This window comes from Hemitrygon akajei, chromosome 9, assembly GCF_048418815.1.
Source record: "Hemitrygon akajei chromosome 9, sHemAka1.3, whole genome shotgun sequence".
NCBI classification, from domain to species: domain Eukaryota; kingdom Metazoa; phylum Chordata; class Chondrichthyes; order Myliobatiformes; family Dasyatidae; genus Hemitrygon; species Hemitrygon akajei.
In genome coordinates this window covers 34,553,240-34,574,412 of record NC_133132.1, presented here as the reverse complement: position 1 = coordinate 34,574,412, position 21,173 = coordinate 34,553,240, and the positions used below count along the sequence as shown (strand labels likewise).

Here is a 21,173-nt window from a genome sequence, read left to right as displayed (position 1 = left end):
TCCTGACCATATACCTATCCAATTTTTTTTTAAATGACAAAAATCAAACCTGTCTCTACCACTTCTACTGGAAGCTCGTTCCACACAGCTACCACTCTCTGAGTAAAGAAGTTCCCCCTCGTGTTACCCCTAAACTTTTGCCCCTTAACTCTCAACTCAAGTCCTCTTGTTTGAATCTCCCCTACTCTCAATGGAAAAAGCCTATCCACGTCAACTCTATCTATCCCCCTCATAATTTTAAATACCTCTATCAAGTCCCCCCTCAACCTTCTACGCTCCAAAGAATAAAGACCTAACTTGTTCAGCCTTTCTCTGTAACTTAGGTGCTGAAACCCAGGTAATATTCTAGTAAATCTCCTCTGTACTCTCTCTATTTTGTTGACATCTTTCCTATAATTCGGTGACCAGAACTGTACATAATACTCCAAATTTGGCCTCACCAATGCCTTGTACAATTTTAACATTACATCCCAACTCCTATACTCAATGCTCTGATTTATAAAGGCCAGCATACCTAAAGCTTTTTTTACCACCCTATCCACATGAGATTCCACCTTCAGGGAACTATGCACCATTATTCCTAGATCACTGTTCTACTGCATTCCTCAATGCCCTACCTGTATGTCCTATTTTGATTAGTCCTACCAAAATGTAACACCTCACACTTATCGGCATTAAACTCCATCTGCCAGCTTTCAGCCCACTCTTCTAACTGGCCTAAATCTCTCTGCAAGCTTTGAAAACCTACTTCATTATCCACAACGCCACCTATCTTAATTTTGTCACGTACCCTGTGACCGGGTTAAAGAACCAGCAGAAATGGAAAACACTTTGGAGTCTGGTATTACTAATAACTAATAGTGTTTATCAGTAAACTATGTAATACAGTAGTATAAAATGCAAATATATGAAACAGGTTAGCAATAATATATACATAAGTGTGGAAATAGGAAGCAAAACCAGGCTCTTTCAAACCTAGGGGTAAATGGAGAGAGTCTTACGATATGATGAAGAGAGTTCAGTTCAGGTCGAGGTAGTTATTTGAGGGGGGGGGGGAGGGGAGAGAGAGAGAGAGAGAGAACGAGAGAGATGATGAGAGGCGATGCCATTGCCGTCGATCTTCCCGTTGTCTTCCACAGTCCTGTTGTGGTCACCGACTATGATCATAATACATACGACCGTTCTTCAGTGGTGGAACTATCACCCAGGCAAGGGAGGACACACAAATAATTCCCCACCGGTCACACCTTTTCACACTGTGAGCCACTGATCAATTTCCCTGAATCGATCCTCCAAAACCCCTCCTTCACGTGGGTGCACAAAGCTTGTTCAGTGTCCCATGGTGTGTCTGTCTGTGTCCCAGCAGACCTGCTTTTTATCACCATATGCTGGATACCAGCTGTCCATCAACCAGCTCAGCCTTGCTCTCTCTGCAGGAATCTTAACAAGCAAGCAAAGTGTCCTTGGAGAAAGGTAAACAATCAGCAGAGGAACCATAACATTAAATCTTGTCTCTCTCGCTCTCTCTCATTTGCGCTGGATGCCTCCCCCTCTTTCTCTCTCAATAGCAGCACAGTTCATACGGTCAATTTTGGACCCAGTTTCAAACTCGGTTTGCCCATCACAGTATCATCTGCATACTTACTAATCCAATTTACCACCCCATCATCCACAGCAATGCTGAAAAAGAAAATCTCAGGTTTGAACACTACTTTTGTCTCGTTACACATTCAAAATGTTGGAGGAACTCAGCAGGTCAGGGAGCATCTATGGAAATGAATAAATAGTCAACATTTCAGGTCAACACATTTCATCGGGACTGAAATGGAAGGGGTAGGTCTCAGAATCAAAAGGTGAAGGGAGGGAAAGAAGAGTAGTAAGATAGTGATAGGTGAAGTCAGATGGGTGGGAAAGGTAAAGGGCTGGAGAAAAAGGAAACTGATAGGAGAGGAGAGTGGACCACAGGAGAAAGGGAATGAGGAGCGGAAAGAGGGGGAAGTTTCAAGCAGGTAAGAAGAACTAAGAAGCCAGTGTAGGGATAGAAGAAGAGAGGAGAAAGGAATGAGAAATTGATATTCATGTCATCTGGTTGGATGCTACCCCGACAGAATATAAGATGTTGCATCTTGATACAAGAGGAGGCCATGGACCAACATGTCGGAATGGGAATCAGAATTAAACTGTTTGGCCACTGGGAAGTTCCTTTTGGGGGACAGAATGGAGGTGCTCGGCAAGCCGTCCCACAATTTACATTGCGTCTCACCAATACTGTATAGAGGAAGCTGCATCAAGCGACTGGACACAATAGACGACCCCAGCAGATTTGCAGGTGGAGCACTGCCTCGTGTGGAAGGACTATTTAGGGCCCTGATTGGATGTGAGGGAGGAAGTGAATGGACAGATGTAAAACTTGGGCCACTTGAAGGGATAAGTGCTGGGTGGGAAATTAGTGGAGAGGGATGAATGAACAAGATAATCACCGAGGAAGCGATCCCTGCAGAAACCGGAGAAGGGGGTGGAGGTAAAGATACGTTTAGTGGTAGGATCCCTTTGGAGATGGCATAAGTTGCAGAGGATGATGTGCTGAATCAGAGGGGCATTAGGACCACGCGTGTCCTTTGTTTCTTCGAATCTTGGTTAATCCCTTCTGTACCAGATGCAGTGATTCAGATCAATGTGTTTACTATAGACCGTCAAGATAGATCTATAGAGTCTCTCAAAAGCAGAGGTGGAGGAGTATACCTCATGAGCAGCTCCTCTTGATGCACAAATATATCAGTGCTGTCCCAATTCTGCTCACTAGACCTGGAATATATCACAGTTAAGTACCTTCCATTGTACCTACCACGGGAGATTTCCGTGATCATTTTGGTAGCGGTATACATTCCACCTCAGGCCAATGTCAATCAGGCTTTAGATGAGCTGAGCACTGGGATCAACATGCAGAAACAGCGCACCCTAACGCCTTCACCACCTTTTTGGGGGATTTTAACCAGGCCAGTTGGAAAAAAAATAAATCACTAAACAATTACAATCAACAGATCACCTGCAATACCAGAGGAAACAGCACACTGGACCATTGTTAAACCACCAGCAAGAATGCCTACCATGCTATTCCACGCCCTCACTTCGGGAAGTCTTATCGCCCAGCTGTACCTCTACTCCCTGAGTATAGGCAGACACTGAAGACTGCAGCACCAGCAGTGAGGACCAAGATGGTATGGACAAGGGAAGCACAAGAGCGCTTACAGGATTGCTTTGAATTAGTGGTCTGAACCATATTCAGGGATTCATCTTGAATCTGGATGAGTATGCTGCAGCTGTCACGGACTTCATTAAAACCTGTGTGGATGAGTGTGTGCCTACAAAGACTTGCTGTACATTTCCAAACTAAAAAGCCGAGGATGAACCAGGAGGTATGTTGTCTGCTGAAGGCTAGATCTGTGGCATTCAAGGCTGGTGAACCAGGTCTGTACCAGAAAACTGGGTATGACTTGCGGAGGGCTATTTCAAGGGTGAAGAGACAATTTTGAATGAGGTTGAAGGCGACATCAGATGTACGACAACTCTGGCAGGGTTTGCAAGACATTACTTCCTACAAAGTGAAACCCAATAGCATGAATAGTAGTGATGCCTCACTACCAGATGAACGCAATGCCTTCTACGCCCACTTTGAAAGGGAGAACACAACTACAGCTGCAAAGATCCCTGCTGCAGCCGGAGGCCCTGTGATCTCCGTCTCAGAGGCCAATGTTAGGCTGCCTTTAAAGAGGGCAAATCCTTGCAAGGCAGAAGGTCCTGATGGAGTACCTGGTAAGGCTCTGAAAACTTGTGCCAACCAACTGGCAGGAGTATTCAAAGACATTTTCAACCTCCCACTACTACAGGCGGAAGTTCCCACTTGCTTCAAAAAGGCAACAATTATACCAATGTCAGAATAATCTGAGCTGCCTTAATGGCTATCGCCCAGTAGCACTCACATCTACAGTGATGAAATACTTTGAGAGGTTGGTCATAACTAGACCTGGACCCGCTGCAATTTGCCTATCGCCATAATAGGTCAACAGCAGATGCAATCTCAATGGCTCTTCATAAAGTCTTAGACCACCTGGACAATGCAAACACCCATGTCAGGATGCTGTTCATCGACTATAGCTCAGCATTTAACACCATCATTCCCACAATCCTGATTGAGAAGCTATAGAAACTGGTCCTCTGTACTTCTCTCTGCAATTGGATCCTCGACTTCTTAACCGGAAGACCACAATCTGTGTGGATTGGTAATAATATCTCTTCCTCGCTGACAATCAACACTGGTGCACCTCAGGGGTGTGTGCTTAGCCCACTGCTCTACTCTCTCTATACTCGTGACTGTGTGGCTAGGCATAGCTCAAATACCACCTATAAATTTGCTGATGATACAACCATTGTTGGTAGAATCTCAGATGGAGACAAACCAATTTTCATAGAGGGATCAGAAGTGGCAAGCTCTTGAGTGTCAAGATCTCTGAGGACCTAACCCGGTCTCCATATAATCGATGCAACTATAATGGCTACAAGACAGCGACTATACTTCATTAGGAGTTGAAGAGATTTGGTACGTCAACAAAAACACTCAAAAACTTCTACAGATGTACTGTGGAGAGCATTCTGACAGGCTGCATCACTGTCTGGTATGGGGGGGGGGCTACTGCACAGAACCGAAAGTAGTTGCAGAGCGCCTTAAATTTAGTCGGCTCCATCTTGGGTACTAGCCTACAAAGTTCTCAGCACATCTTCAATGAGCAGTGTCTTGGAAAGGCAGCTTCCATTATTAAGGACCCCCAGCACCCAGGTCAAGCCCTTTTCTCACTGTTACCAGCTGGTAGGAGGTACAGAAGTCTGAAGGCACACACTCAGCGATTCAAGAACAGCTTCTTCCCTTCTACCATCCAATTCCTAAATGGATACTGAACCTGTGAACACTACCTCACTGTCTTAAATTATTCCAGTCTTTGCACAAATTTTTATTCAATATACATATACTGTAATTGATTTACCATTTATTTATTTATTTCCCCCCCCCTTCTATATTATGTATTGCATTGAACTGCTGCTGCTAAGTTAACAAATTTCAAGATACATGCCAGTGATAATAAAACTGATTCTGATCTGATCTGGATGCAGAGGCTCATGGGGTGGTAGGTAAAAACTCTATCACTGTTAAGGTGACAGGAAGATGGGGTGACTGCAGATGTTTGGGAAGTGGAAGAAATACAGCATTAATAGTGGAGGAAGGGAAGATATCTCTGATGTCCTGGAAATGTACTGATGAAGGTCTCTGCCCGAAACATCAACTTTTTATTCCTCTCCATAGATGATGCCTGAACTGCTGAGTTCCTCCAGCATTTTGTATGTGTTACTCTGGATTTCTAGCACCTGCAGAATCTCTTGCATCCATGTTTTGTCTCTTATAGTTGTCCAATTTGATGTAGTACTTGTTAATTGGATGGTACAAGCTTGAAACTATGACAAGACATGGATCAAGACATAAAATTTAGATCTGTTCAAATTATGAAGATGAAAGGTAAACTGAGAAATACAGTCGGACACGGGACAAATGGGCCTCCTCCTGTGATACAACTTTGACTCTACTTCATTTAGTCAGATGTTATTAATATGGGTGTATAGAATTACAGCAACAGATAAAACATTGAGGAATACATTTACGGCAGGTTGTTGAGATATTGATTACACTTTTAGAAATCATCTTGAAGAATAATCTCTAACACCTGATTAAAAGGAAATGGTTAATTTTAGAATAGGAAAGTTATAAGGAGGGAGAGTTAGAGCAGGTTAGAAAGGCTTAAAAACAAGAGGGAACAAGAAATTAAGCCGCAATGCAGAAGAGCTACCACAAGCATAATTGTCAAATAAGGTTTGCCACTGTGCCATTAAATTAGCTTGTCTGTATGGAAAGAATAGGCAAATAAATTTCAAAAGTTCCTGCAGCCTGCAGTGTTCCGATGTACACTGGCACCATCTTGGCCAGTATTTTATCAATTCATAATTTGAATGTCAATTCATCACTTAATTAATGGAGTTGGGGGTGGGGATGAACAATTCATAGCTTAAGCAAACATGAAGCAAGAGGTTTGAGATCTCACATGTCCCAGTTCTGCTATGTTTGTTATTAACAAAAAACTGTGTTCCTATTTAACTCGTTTCCTCATAACTTCAAGTACATCAGTCAAAGCACCTTATAATCTGACACCAGAGATTCTGCAGATGCAGGAAATATTGAACAATACACTGGAGGAATTGAGCAGGTCAGGCAGCATTTACAGAAGGAAATAAGGTCAGTTTTGTGCCAAGACTTTTCATCAGGACTTTTCGGAAGGGGACAGAAGCTAGAATAAGATGGTGGAAAGAGGTATGAAGTATTCTAAGCTGCCAAATAGTAGGTAAGAACAGGTGAGGGAGAAAGTGATGGATGGGTGTGGGAGGGGGATAATGAAAGAAGCTAGGAGGTGATAGGTGGAAGATAGGTGTGCTGTGAGGATTACATTCCTTGACTTCTCTAGTGCCTTTAACACCATCCAGCCCAAGATCTTAAGGCACAAACTAACGGAGATGGGAGTAGACTCTCACATGGTGGATTGGATAGTGGACTACTTGACAGATAGACCTCAGTATGTGCGGTTGGGAGACTGTAGGTCTGACACGGTGGTCAGCAGCACAGGAGCGCCGCAGGGAACCATACTCTCTCCGGTCCTGTTCACCCTGTACACATCAGACTTCCAATATAACTCGGAGTCCTGCCATGTGCAGAAGTTCGCTGATGACACGGCCATAGTGGGGTGTGTCAGGAATGGACAGGAGGAGGAGTATAGGAAACTGATACAGGACTTTGTGATATGGTGCAACTCAAACTACCTGCGTCTCAATATCACCAAGACCAAGGAGATGGTGGTGGACTTTAGGAGATCTAGGCCTCATATGGAGCCAGTGATCATTAATGGAGAATGTGTGGAGCAGGTTAAGACCTACAAGTATCTGGGAGTACAGTTAGACGAGAAGCTAGACTGGACTGCCAACACAGATGCCTTGTGCAGGAAGGCACAGAGTCGACTGTACTTCCTTAGAAGGTTGGCGTCATTCAATGTCTGTAGTGAGATGCTGAAGATGTTCTATAGGTCAGTTGTGGAGAGTGCCCTCTTCTTTGTGGTGGCGTGTTGGGGAGGAAGCATTAAGAAGAGGGACGCCTCACGTCTTAATAAGCTGGTAAGGAAGGCGGGCTCTGTCGTGGGCAAAGTACTGGAGAGTTTAACATCGGTAGCTGAGCGAAGGGCGCTGAGTAGGCTACGGTCAATTATGGAAAACTCTGAACATCCTCTACATAGCACCATCCAGAGACAGAGAAGCAGTTTCAGCGACAGGTTACTATCGATGCAATGCTCCTCAGACAGGATGAAGAGGTCAATACTCCCCAATGCCATTAGGCTTTACAATTCAACCGCCAGGACTTAAGAACTTTTTAAAAGCTATTATTAATGCTTTTTGAGATAGTGATTTAGATGCATATCATATTTTTTACTGAGTTAAGTATTGTATGTAATTAGTTTTGCTACAACAAGTGTATGGGACATTGGAAAAAAAAGTTGAATTTCCCCATGGGGATGAATAAAGTATCTATCTATCTAAAGGGCTGTATAAGGAGGAATCTAATAAGACAGGACAGTGAACCATTGAATAAAGGGAAAGAGATGGCAAACCAGAGGGAGGTGATGGGTAGGTCATGAAGATGGAGAAGGGGTGAGAGGGTAAACAGAATGGGTATTTAAAAAGAAAGAAAGGGGCATGGAAACAAAGGGGACTAATTACTCTAAGTTAGAGACATCAATGTTTATGCAATGAGGTTGGAGGCTCCAAAGATTATGTCCCTCCTTAGATGCTGCTTAACCTGCTAAATTCCTCCAATTATGTACGTTGCCCTACAAACTGAGTTGTTCTTAAGAACAGCCCTAATATTTTATCATTTTGCACCAATATCCTAAATGCGCAATGTAAAGAAAAATGAAGAGGCAACCACAGCTTAGGCAAAAGGACACTTGAGGAACAACACTCATCTTTCAAGAGTGCATTATATTGAACAGCTAACCCTCCTTTTATTTCTGTTTCTCTATGAATATTTTTAAATCCATTTTTCAATTTGTTTCATTTTTCAATTACATATTCGAATGCTAATTTTTGAAGTTATTTTTACTTTAACAACTTTGATCTGCACCCTATCAAAGACAGTGCCTCTGTTCTCTGCACCCTGCAACCCCCTCCACAACTTAAAAAGCTAATTTTCTCACTTTTCCAGTTTTGATGAAGGGTTCTTGAATTGAAAGCGGAACTGTTTTCCCTCCCCATTGCCGGGCAATTTAAATATTTTGTTTGCTTTGAATTTCCAGTACCTGTGTTTTATTTACACTACTGTCAGCATTTGCTCTTTGCATTGACGTACCATCCAAATTCAGTGGTCACTGTCAGAACATTTGCTGGATACAATGGAAACCAGCATCTCCTCTTCTACTTGGCTGCACAGCTCTCTATGGCAAAGATTCCATTGTAAGGACCAACTCCTCTTAACAGGAAGTTGTCATAACTTTAACTGTAACAGTCAAATTCAGATTCATTTATCACATGTATATCAAATCATACAGTGAAATGTGTCGGTTGCGTTAACAACCTAAGGATGTGCTGAGGACAGCCCAGATGTTGCACACAGATTGCGATGCCAACAGCATGCCCACCACGTTCAGAACATTAAAAGTAACAACAACAACCTGTTTATAATTTCAGATCCACTGAAATAAGTCTCTTTCAGATCCACTGTATAACAACTGTGTGTTTACCTTTCATTTAAAAAAATGTAATATGTGGTATAAAATTAAATAAATCAAGAGTGATTGCAATTGTAAATGTTTATCGATAGAGCTGTTTGATATTCAATTATACACTACACGCTTCAACAAATTGCTGTGAAATCTTCACAAAAATCTAACACCAGGAAAATAACTAAGGTACGGTTAATTGAGATATAATTTTTAGTCTGATACATTACCTATAATCAACTTCCATACAAGAAGAAATCCAACTTACCCTTTCTTCACTCTTGCAAAGTCAAATGCCATCTGTCTATAGGAATATGCTTTCTCGTTTAAGTATCTGCTGTACCGCCTAATAAACGTAGACATATCATAACCTGTAAGAATTAAAGTGCACATTTGTTGGAACAGCACATACAAAATTCCAGAACCTTCTGCTTCCTCATAATTACAAGCACTGAGATTATTTCTGAACCTGACCGCTTATCCCACAGAAAAATGCTTTAGGGTAGTCCAGAGCAACACACACAAAATGCTGGAGGAAATCAACAGGTCAGGCATCATCTATGGAAATAAATAAACAGTCGACGCTTTGGGCTGAGACCCTTCATCAGGATCTAAGTATTCCATTTTATTCTTGCAACAACTAGGTTTCAATGTTCAGGAACAGTTTTACACAGGATTGTGCAAATGAAGTTAGGATGACCTAACAGTGTAAAGTCACAGTGGTCAGGTCTTTGGCACAGAGTCCGACTCTGTGACTCAGAAGGGGAGTGAGGGAGAAGAGACAAGCTCTGGTGAAAGGGAATCCATTAGTTAGGGGAACTAAAAGGAGGTTCTGTGGATGAGAACAAGATTCTTGGATGGTATGATGCCGCCCAGGTGCCAGGATCAAGTACTCGGCATTAAGTGGGAGGGTGAGCAACCAGAGGTCATGGTCCATGTAGGGTCCAATAGCATAGGAAGGAAGAGTAATGAGGTTCTGCAAAGTGATCTCAGGGAGTTAGGTGCTAAATTAAAGGACAGGATCTCCAGGGTTGTGATCTCAGGATTGCTACCCACAGCATGTGCTAGTGAGGCCAGAATGGGCAAGATCATACAGTTTAAAATGTGGCTAGGGAGTTGGTGCAGAAGGGAGGGCAGAAGATTTTTTGGATGATTGGGCTCTTCCAGGGAAGGTGGGACCTGTAGAGAAGAGATTGTTTGCATCTGAACTAGAGGGGGACTAATATCCTAGCAGGAAGGTTTGCTGGTGTTGAATTGGGGGGGGGGGTTTAAAATAAAGCGGCAGGGGGATGGGAACCACAGCATCAGAACAGATCGTGGAGTTGTGGAGACAAAGTCAGTAAGCAAAAGGTTGAGTGTGGTGCGACTAATGTCCTGAGCTGTGTATATTTCAATGCAATAAGTATTGTAGGAAAGGCATGGTACAACACATGGAATTATGATATTGCAGCCATTAGTGAAATTTGATTGCAGAAGGGGCAGGAATGGCAGCTCAATATTCCAGGGTTCCACTGTTTTAGATGTTACAGAGCAGGAGGGATTAAAGGGGGAGGGGTGGGCCTTACTAGTCAGGGAAAATGTCACAGTAGTGCTCAGTCAGGACAGACTGGAGAACTCATCTAGAGAGGCTTTATGGGTGGAATTGAGGAATAAGAAGATATGACCACATTAATGGGGCTATATTATAAACCACCCAACAGTCCTTGGGATTTAGAGGAACAAATTTGTGGAGAAATTGCAGACTGTTGCAAGAAACAAAATTACGATAGTAGGTGATTTTAACTTCCCACATATTGATTGGAGCTCCCAGACTGTAAAAGGACTAGATGGGATAGAGTTTTCAAATGAGCTCAGGAAGGTTTCCTTAATCAGTACATAGAAGCCCAAATAGGAGAGTGTGCTATTCTCGGTCTGCTACTTGGGAATAAGACAGGGCAGGTGACAGAAGATTGTGTAGGGGAACACTTTGCATCTTGTGATCACAATGCCATTAGCTTCAAAGTAAATACACCCTATTGTATCAGAAATGATCTGGCAAGTGTGGATTGGGACAGGCTGTTTTCTGGCAAAGGTGTACTTGGTCAATGGGAGGCCTTCAAAAGTGAAATTTTGAGAGTAAAAAGCTTGTATGTGCCTGTCAGAATAAAAGGAAAAGATAACGGGTTTTCAAGAAATATAGTGGCCCTGGTTAAGAAAAAAAGGTGGTGCTCAGCAGGTATTGGCAAGAAAGAACAAATGAGGTACCTATTGGGTTAGGGGGGAGGGGGGAAGGGTTATATACATTTTTTTCTATACTTTACTCTGTAATCACTTAAAAACGCAATAAAAAAAATTTTAAAAAAAGAAATGCAAGAAAACACTTAAAGAAATCAGACAAGCTAAAAGAAGGCATGAGGTTGCCTTAGCAGACAAGATAAAAGAGAATCTTAAGGGATTCTACAGATATGCTAAGAGCAACAGAATTATACGGGACAAAATTGGTCCTCTGAAAGATCAGAATGGTAATCTATACATGGAGTCAAAATTCTGTTTGAATGAAGAATTTGTTAAAACTCCACCAAAATCAGATTAGATTCCATATATAGCACTGGGTGTAATATATTCAATTTCATTTCAGGACTTTATTCCTTGGAGTACAGGAGAATGAGGGAAGTTTTGATAGAGGTATACAAAATTATGAGGGGTATAGATAGGGTTAATGTAAGCAGGCTCTTTCCACTGAGGTTGGCTGCAACTAGAACTAGAGGTCATGGGTTAAGGTGAAATACTTAAGGAGTACATGAGGGGGAACTTCTTCACTCAGTACGTGGTGAGAATGTAGAATGACCTGCCAGTTGAAGTGGTGAATGCAGATTCAACTTCAACACTTAAGAGAAATTTGTATAGGTACATGGATGAGAGGGGTATGGAAGGCTATGGTCCAGATGTAGATCAATAGGACTTGGTAGAATAATGGTCCAGCGTGGACTAGTTGGGCCAAAGGGCCTATTTCTGTGCTGTAGTACTCTATGATTCTATTTCATTATGTATGCACGAAACCTTGCATTACTTTAAATCTTTCATAAAGGAAATTACACCAAATGAAAACACCTTATTGCAATAGTGTATTTCGCATACTGACATGCTTTCATTTACGTTAATAACAGACAGCAATGAAATCTGTTGTTTGCTCTGTTCTCAGGTACTTATTACGTACGTTTTCCCCATTTATTCTGTAGTTTCATGTATACACAGAATTTGAAACTAAGTGTAGCCAAGGTGGCATGCTTTAAATTAGCATTATTTGTCACATGTATATCAAAACATACAGTAAACTGCGTCGTTCTTTGGCATCAACAATCGACGCAGTCCGAGGATGTGCCGGGGGTGGCCCATAAGTGCTGACATGCCTCCGGCACCATCATAGCATGCTCTCAACTCGCTAAACCCAACACATACATCTTTGGAATGTGAGAGGAAACCAGAGCACCCAGTCATGGGGAAATTGTACAAACTTCTTAAAGACAGTGGAGAGAATTGAAGCTTATTCAGTTATTACTGATGCTGTAAAGCAATGCGCTAACAGCTACCTTACCGTGCTTGTGTGTTACTACCCCAATATAATCAACTGTACATTAGAAATTCTACAGTCAATGACTAATATCATATTTTCATTCTCCCCCAAGGAATGATATCCTGGTATTTCTAACTCCAGCATGTAACTATTAACATCATCATCGCCTCAACACTGAGTGGATTCCAGTTAATCAGGGCAGCTGCCTATTTGGGACAACTCTTAAAGAACAAAAATTAATTGAGAAAATAGCCAGGACTCCCTTCATTTATTTGGGACTCTATACTGCCTAATTGGGACAAGAGACTGCTGCTGCATAGTTTCTAACTAGCCTTAGTCATCTGCACTTCTGTGGTTGATGGATAAGACGTCGTGCTGAAAGCATACAGTTTTTAAATAGCATTAGTTACATGTGTTTGTGTTCAAAAAGCAGTGATTTTAGTCACTGATAGTTGGCAAGAAATAAGCAGTAGGGCAATTCAGAATGGTTTCACTCACTGCGGTTTCAAGCACTCAGGCTTGGAGATGCCAGAAACAGCCAGGAGAGGAAATGAAACAATTTCACTATTTCAGCAAGTTAGGGACAATGAAGAATTTGAAGCTACTGACAATAATTTTGAAATGCTACAATCAAAATGAAGATTTGAAGCATGCAATCATCTAAAACACTGTTTAAAGGCAGTCCACTATCTGCACAATGTCTATGTTGATTTTGTTCATTTACAGTCAAAAGAACACTGAATGAATTCCTCCAGCAATTAATTATTAGGAACGAATACAGTTTTATAGTACTGTAATAGTACTGTTAGAGATCTAATTTCTTCTGTATTTCATTTAAATACATAATTTGTTACTCAGTTAAATGGCAGTTTGTCTTTTTTTATACTTTGCTGGTTAAAACTATTTCCATGAAACTTCAGCTAATTGGGGCAGCAACATGTACTTGGCCCAATGTCTCCCAATTAACCATAATCACTGCATTTTCAGTTAATATCTCTAAACAAATTCTACCTTAACATTTACCAACTCACATGGAAAAGTAAAAAAAAACAAATACATTGCACTTCAAACTTTAGAGTATATGGACAGATCTTAAAAGTTTCCTGAAAGATCAATTCCATTGCAAATTTGTGATGGTAATAGAAATGTGGGGATCAAATCCCCAATGTAACTTTCTTCCAGTTTGTTAACTTTAAGACAAGTCCTTTCCCTCTAAAGTAAATCCCAACAATTGCTTTATATGGAATTTCCTTCACCTTATGACATTCAAATTACTTTAAATTCACTACAATAAAAATAAAATTCCAGTCAAGATGGCACCTGTGTACAATACTCCCATAGTCAACTCTTCTGGATTGACCATGAAACAGTTTATTTCACATTTATGTATCTTACATCTGATCTTGATTTTGATGGACCAGTGATATGCAATTTGGAGATCATTTGGGCGTTTCAGCACTCTGCAGTCTCCGAGAGGATTTGGGGAGACACAGGCAGCACGCGCAAACCTTGTAGCAAGGAGACTGTGAACCGATGTTCGACTTCATTTCGCCGATTAAAACTTCCATTGTTCATCGACTAAAGCGACAAAGGAGACTGAAACATTCAGGCAAATCTGGAGAGTGAGCACCGGCTGCCTGCCTGTAGATCGTTGGTGGGATCACTCTGCCGCCGGAGAAAGGAGACTGCCTTTTCATCACTGGTGGGATCGCTCTGCTGCTGGAACTGGGAGAAACTGCCACTGTGCCTGGAGATGTTACTCAGGTTTACTGTGTTTTGGATATTGATAGAACATGAATATGGGCTTGGACTATGGACTTTTCTCAGTCCTATAGTATTTTTTTAATATGCTGTGTTTCTCACCCAATTTTTCTAATTTTTCTTGTGTGCGGGGGAGGGGGATGGGTGGGGGTCAATGTACCTGTTCCATTTTCATGTGTTTTTTTGGGCAGGGAGAGGGATTTGGGGGTTGATAATCATACTGCCATTCTTTTCTTTTTGGGTTTCAAGGCTATCTGGAGAAGAAGAATTTCAGAGTTGTATACTTTAATAACAAATGAATCTTTGAAAATTCAATGCTGCAAGCTCCCCCCTATAGCTTGTGCATTCAAGCTAGTTCTTTATTGCTTTTCCCCAAGACACATAAACCATTGAGCTAAAAATTAACCAGCAGGGCAAGTAAACTTTAACTTGGTACTAAATATGGATGAACTGAGCAAATTTGATTAAATCCACATTATGCACACAGTACCTCGGGCAAAGCACTGGGACTGAGCTGAGTGCAGCTACTTTTTAAATCCATCAGCAGTGCACATCACCGCTTCCATACTGACCAAGACAGATTTAATGAAACTAATTCAGCATCAATCAGTTACAAATTATCACTGATAGTATGGACACCTCCACTCAACAGACCTCACAAAATACCTGATACACACCATGTCCAGCTGGTCAATTCAGCAGTGTTGGGTTAATTTCTAGAGAAATAATGGGTAAGAACATTTGATACTAGCATTTATCAAGATTTGAATCATAACTCCAAATGTCCTCAGACTAGCCAAAGTTGCCTTCATGAAAAAGTACAGAATTTTTGGAGAGAACTTTTTACACGTCTAAAGGTTATTTGATAAACTTTCTACAGAAAAGCTAGCTTTCACTCTCTCCACCAATGCTATCTGATCTGCTATTTCAGCAATTTGTCTTCATTCCAAGTTTCCAGCACTGATTGTTAATAGTTTTTTTGATTACTCAAGCTTGAGATAATGGGACCACATTAAAACCCACATACCTTTAAACCGATAAAGGTTGAGTGCTTGTCTGAGATGTAATGAGGAATGAAAAGTGATGTCTAGTGTTTATCTGAGTAATGCAGCGAATATCCAGTATCTATGCTGAGTAACAATGCCTTTATCCTGTAACAATCCATTGATTTTGTGCACAAACCTTGAGTTCCTGTTGGTAAACACTGTCCAACAACAAAATATCTGATCATTCTAATGTTCAATCCATGCAAAAACCTGACATAATACAAATAATGCTGCCAAACTTGGTTTTTGATTACTTAAGATTGAGATAATGAGGACAAGTTAAATCCCACAGGTCATTAAAACAGATAAAAGTTAAGTGTCTGTATGAGATGCAATGAGGGGAATGGAAAGTCAAGGGGCAATTGCTTCTTCTAAAGTGCAACAAGTGTTCTCCAGGTCCTGCATTGCATTTGTTGCAATGAACACTACCATTAAAACAGGAATGAGAACACACTGCACACCTAGATATGTTATTGCAAAGATCATGACACACAGCCAATTTAAGAGCTCAAAACTCTTGCTCTCCCCTCTCCTAACTTACATCCATAGTGATGAAGTGTTTTGAGAAGTTGGTGACGAAACATATCAATTCCTGCCTAAGAATCGATTTGGATTCACACCTATTCGCTTATCAGCACAACAGGTCCACGGCAGGTGCCATTTCACTGGCTCTTCACTCAACCCTGGAATATCTGGACAGCACAGATGCACACATCAGGATGCTGTATATGGACTGCAGCTTAGTGTTCAATACTAACATCTCCTCAAAACTAATCAATAAGCTTCCTTGTACAATTGGATCCTCGATTTCCTCACTTTCAGACCTCAGTCAATTCGGAATTGCAAAAACACCCCTTCCACAATCTCCATCAGCACAGGTACACCATAAGGCTGTGCACTTAGCCCTCTACTCTACTGGCTTTACACTTATGACTGTGTGGTTTAAGTTCCTTTGTGTTATTATTTCAGAGTATCTGCCCTGGGCCCAGCATGTAGGTGCAATTACGGAAAAAAAAAGTAAGGCAACACCTCTACTTTCTTAGAGGATTGTTAAGATTCAGCATGACATATAAAACTTTGACAAACTTCTATAGATGTGTTTAGAACTCCGTTCTAAGGGGATATTGATTGGTTGTATCATTACCTGGTACGGAAACACCAATGCCCTTGAATTGCAGTGGATACAGCCCAGTTCATCACAGGTAAAGCCCTCCCCACCATTGACCACATCTAGAGCACTGTCACAGGAAAGCAGCATCATTATCAAGGACCCCACCATCCAGGTCAAGCTCTCTTCTCACTGCTGCCATCAGGAAGAAAGTACAGGAGCCTCGGGACCTACACCACCAGGTTCAGGAACAATTATTACTCCTCAACCATCAAGCTCTTGAACCAGAGTGGATAACTTCACTCAACTTATCTTGCCCAATCACTGAACTGTTCCCCAACCTACCAACTGGTCGGACCAACAGTGGATGGTTTTAACTATGGCCGCCTCTTGTTTCAGCTTCTGCCTGTATGTCGGCAAAAGCAGGATTGAAGAGTGATCCGATTTTCTAAAAGCTGGACAAAGGAGAGCTTTGTAAGCGTTGCAGAAAGGATACAATGATGTAGAGAGTATGTATGTGTGTGTGCACACGTGTGCAGGCGTGTTTTTAATAGGTGCACTGAAAATAGTATGATTACAGGCAAACTAGAAGACAGCCACATTCTAGATTAATTGGGCAGGGTCCTAGGTGGACCCAAGCTTTGGCTCAGTGTTTACCTGCTTCCTGAATAAAATGTGCAAATATGTGCTTACTTATGGAATGGAGACAGACTAGCCCCTATTGACATCAATGAATCTGGGGTTGAGAAGGTGAACAGCTTTAAGTTCCTTACTATAAACATCACCGAGGATCTCACATGCTCGTACATACCGGCTATGGTGAAAAAAAGCACAACAGCACCTCTTTCACCTCTGACAGTTAAAGAAGTTTGGTATGGGTCCCCAAATCCTAAGAACTTTCTACAGAGGTATAATTGAGAGCATCCAGACTGGCTACATCACTGCCTGGTATGGGAACGGTACTTCCTTTAATCGCAGGACTCTGCAGAGAGTGGTGCGGACAGCCCAGTGCATCTGTAGATGTGAACTTCTCACTATTCAGAGCATTTACAAAGACAGGTGTGTGAAAAGGGCCCGAAGGATCATTGGGGACCCGAGTCACCCCAATCACAAACTGTTCCAGCTGTTATCTGGGAAACAGTACCGCAGCACAAAAGTCAGGATCAAAAGTCTCCGGGACAGCTTCTTCCACTAGGCTACCAGACTAATTAATTCATGTTGATACAATTGTATTTCTATGTTATATTGGCTGTCCTGTTGTACATACTATTTATTATAAATTACTATAAATTGCACATTTAGATCGAGATGTAACATAAAGAATTTTAGTCCTCATGTGTATGAAGGATGTAAGTAATAAAGTCAATTGCACAGATTCATCATTCTCTGGCTCAGGAAATTCCTTTTCATCTCCGTTCTAAGGGGCTATTCCTCTATTCTGAGGCTGTGCCCTCTGGTCCCAGACTCTCTCCACATGCAGTCAATACACTTGTAGATGTCCAGTTTCAGAGTGACATTGTCTGTACATCTTTACTTTGGAAACATGGCACAAGCTCTAACCTATACCAGAATTAAGGGACTCCAAAATGAGTAATGAAGGCCAGTATCCAGCATCTTTTCTGAGTAACAATGCCTTTATTTGTAACAATCTGCTGATTCTGTGCACAAACCTGAAGTACCTGCTGATAAACGCTATCCACCAACAATATGGCTGATCATCCTAATGCCCAATCACACAAAGCCCTGACATAATACAAATAATGGAAACCAAGCTGCCAAATGATAACTTGGCATTAGATCACTAGCATGCTAAAATAAAACTACTACTTCCTGTACAGCAGAATAAGCAAAGATTTATTTTATTTTTATTTTACTTAAAGTTACAACATCCAGCCCACCCGGCCCTTCAAGTCATTCTATCAGCAACCTCTAATTTAATCCTAGCCTAATCACAGAACAATTCACAATGAACAATTAACCTGCTAACTAGTACGTCTTTGGACTGTGGGAGGAAACTGGAGCACCCGGAGAAAACCCACACATTCCTCGTACAAACTTCTTGCAAAGGACGCTGCGATTGAACTCCGAACTCTGAAACCCCGAACTGCAAGCGCTAGGTTATTTTGTCATTTGTTTGGATAAGACTCATATTTATTCACCACAAGTGTATGGAAAAATTGGTAAAACGCGTTGTTTGTGTCAACAACTAACACACCCAAGTACTGTGTGTGCTGGGGGCAGCCAACAAGTGTCGTCACACTTTCTGGTACCAACATAGCATGCCCATAATGGTCAGCAGAACAACATAAGCAGCAACAAGAGCCACAAACTGAAACTCAGAACAAAAACAACAACAAAACAAGCTTCCCTGCCACCCTCTCACACAGACAGGTCTCCAACCCAGGACAGGCCACTGGACATGCTACACAGCCTTCATCACCCCCTATACAGGAAAACAGCTGAGGAGCACAAGGTAACAAAAAAAACTTTATACTCTCTACCTGCAGGGTATTAATCAGTTCTCTGTAATCTCAGTTCAGCAAAGGAATGTTAGATGAAAATGACTTACAATATTCAATACAGTAACCCTTAATTTGTACAAATCCCAGGCATCAAAGGTTGAATAAATGTCAATGAAAGCAAACAATGGGAAGCCAATCATGCAAAATAAAAATGGCTAAAGTAATTTCTGAATACGACATTACCAGCAACCAATTAATACTAGCAGAAACACAAATAGATAGATAGATAGATACTTTATTCATCCCCATGGGGAAATTCAACTTTTTTCCAATGTCCCATACACTTGTTGTAGCAAAACTAATTACATACAATACTTAACTCAGTAAAAAAATATGATATGCATCTAAATCACTATCTCAAAAAGCATTAATAATAGCTTTTAAAAAGTTCTTAAGTCCTGGCGGTAGAATTGTAAAGCCTAATGGCATTGGGGAGTATTGACCTCTTCATCCTGTCTGAGGAGCATTGCATCGATAGTAACCTGTAGCTGAAACTGCTTCTCTGTGTCGAGGACATCTTCAAAAGGCAATGCCACAAAAAGGCAGCACCCATCATTAAGGAACCCCATTACCCAGGACATGCCCCCTTCTTATTGCTACCATCAAGGAAGAGATACAGGAAGACACACACACACACACACACAATCTTTCAGTTATAGCTTCTTCGCCTCTGCCATCAGATTTGAGCGGTCAATGAATCCATGTACACTACCTCTTTTTTCTCTCTTTTTTCACTACTTATTCAATTTCAAAACTATACAAATCTTTGAAACATAAAACAACAAATTTCACGCGATATGGTAGTAATATTAAAACTGATTCTGAAATGCAGATAATATTTGCTGGGCTACTACATTTTAGGATGTGCATGTCTAAAATTATTTAGTATAATTGCTCCAAAATTAGGTGCAAGGTTACAACTGAAGCTGGGATTTTTTAATTTTTTAAAATTTATTTAGAGATATATTGTGGAATAGACCCCTCTGGCCCGATGAACTGCACCGCCCAGCAACTCCCAATTTAACCCTAGCCTAATCATGGAACAATTTACAATGACCAGTTAACCTACTAATCAATACATCTTTGGACTGTGGGAGGAAACTGGAGCACCCAGAGAAAACCCACACATTCCACAGGGGTGGACTTACAGTCAAACCGCTTACAGAGGACGCCAGGACAGAACTCCAAACTCCAATACCCAAACTGTAGCAACATCGCATTAACCCAACACTACCGTGGCACCCCACGGTAGAAGTTGGCAGATATATCTATGTACAAGGTCACAGCAGATTTAGTTACAAGAATAAGATGGATTCTGCTCCCATGAGCAAATTGTTCAAGGATCAAGGACTTCGGGTTAAAAGATACAAGAGGAATGTGGATAAGATTTCAGAACTCACTGAGGCATGCACAATCAATTTTCAGGCCATGCCACTTCTACTATTTTTTTTTTGTTACTGAATGTGCAATTATAACTATATATGCTATGTGTTGTGGGTGACTGTATGTACCGTGCCTTGTACCTTGGCTCCAGTGGAACGCTGTTTGTATAGTGGTTTACATGTGTGTGGTTGAATGACAATTAAATGTGAACGTGAACTACCTGCAAGGGTACTGGAAATAGAATCAGTACTTACGGAAAAATTTGATGGGCATTCGAGAATAATTAACAAGGTTATGAGGAACACCAGGGAAATGGTACTTGTCAAGCTCAAAGCAATCTTGTTATAATTCCAATGCTCTGGGTTAGGAGATGGTTGTAAGGTCCAGAAGATTCATTCACAGGTGGTTTAGCAGGCCCATGGAAGGACGTAGGTGATTTATTTGGAAAGTTCAGTGATCCTGCTGTTACACTTGCTTGAACTTTATGTGCTCCTGAATACATTCACAATGCCTAGAGACTTCCAGGACAATTTTTAAAGCATATCCTATCTCCTAATTATAGCATACTTTAGGAGTTTGGTCTCAAGCTGAGAGCCTTACAGCTGGAGCTGTCGACAATAGAGAGGATGCTAAAGTAGGCTCAAAGTTCAAAGTAAATCAAAGTACATATACTGCGTGTCTCCATATTCTACCCTGATATTCATCTTCACTTATGCAGCAACTGAATGAGGGGATTTTAGGATGTTGCTGAAAGCATTAGTAGTGCCTTCCAGTGCTGAGGTCAGTATGCTTTGGGCTGAAATGCTAGAAGGCAAGTAGCTAATATTATTTGCAATTAATTTAATTTTGGAGTACAAGATTATCTTTACTTTATTCATGGAAAGTCTTCAGAATCCTTGTGTATTTTATCAGATATCACATCACTGCAAATTCAATATC

General features: G+C 41.2%; 1 protein-coding gene across 15 annotated transcripts in view; it reads right to left on the bottom strand.

Annotated features, from left to right (window-relative positions):
- The window catches only part of LOC140733005 (clathrin coat assembly protein AP180-like), a 180,543-nt gene that overhangs the window by 115,852 nt on the left and 43,518 nt on the right, over positions 1 to 21,173 (bottom strand). For all 15 annotated transcript variants that reach the window (XM_073055753.1, XM_073055754.1, XM_073055752.1 and 12 more), the window contains one exon: positions 9,130 to 9,232. In XM_073055753.1, the coding sequence (XP_072911854.1) occupies positions 9,130 to 9,232 (103 nt within the window). The remainder of the gene's footprint in view (positions 1 to 9,129; positions 9,233 to 21,173) is intronic.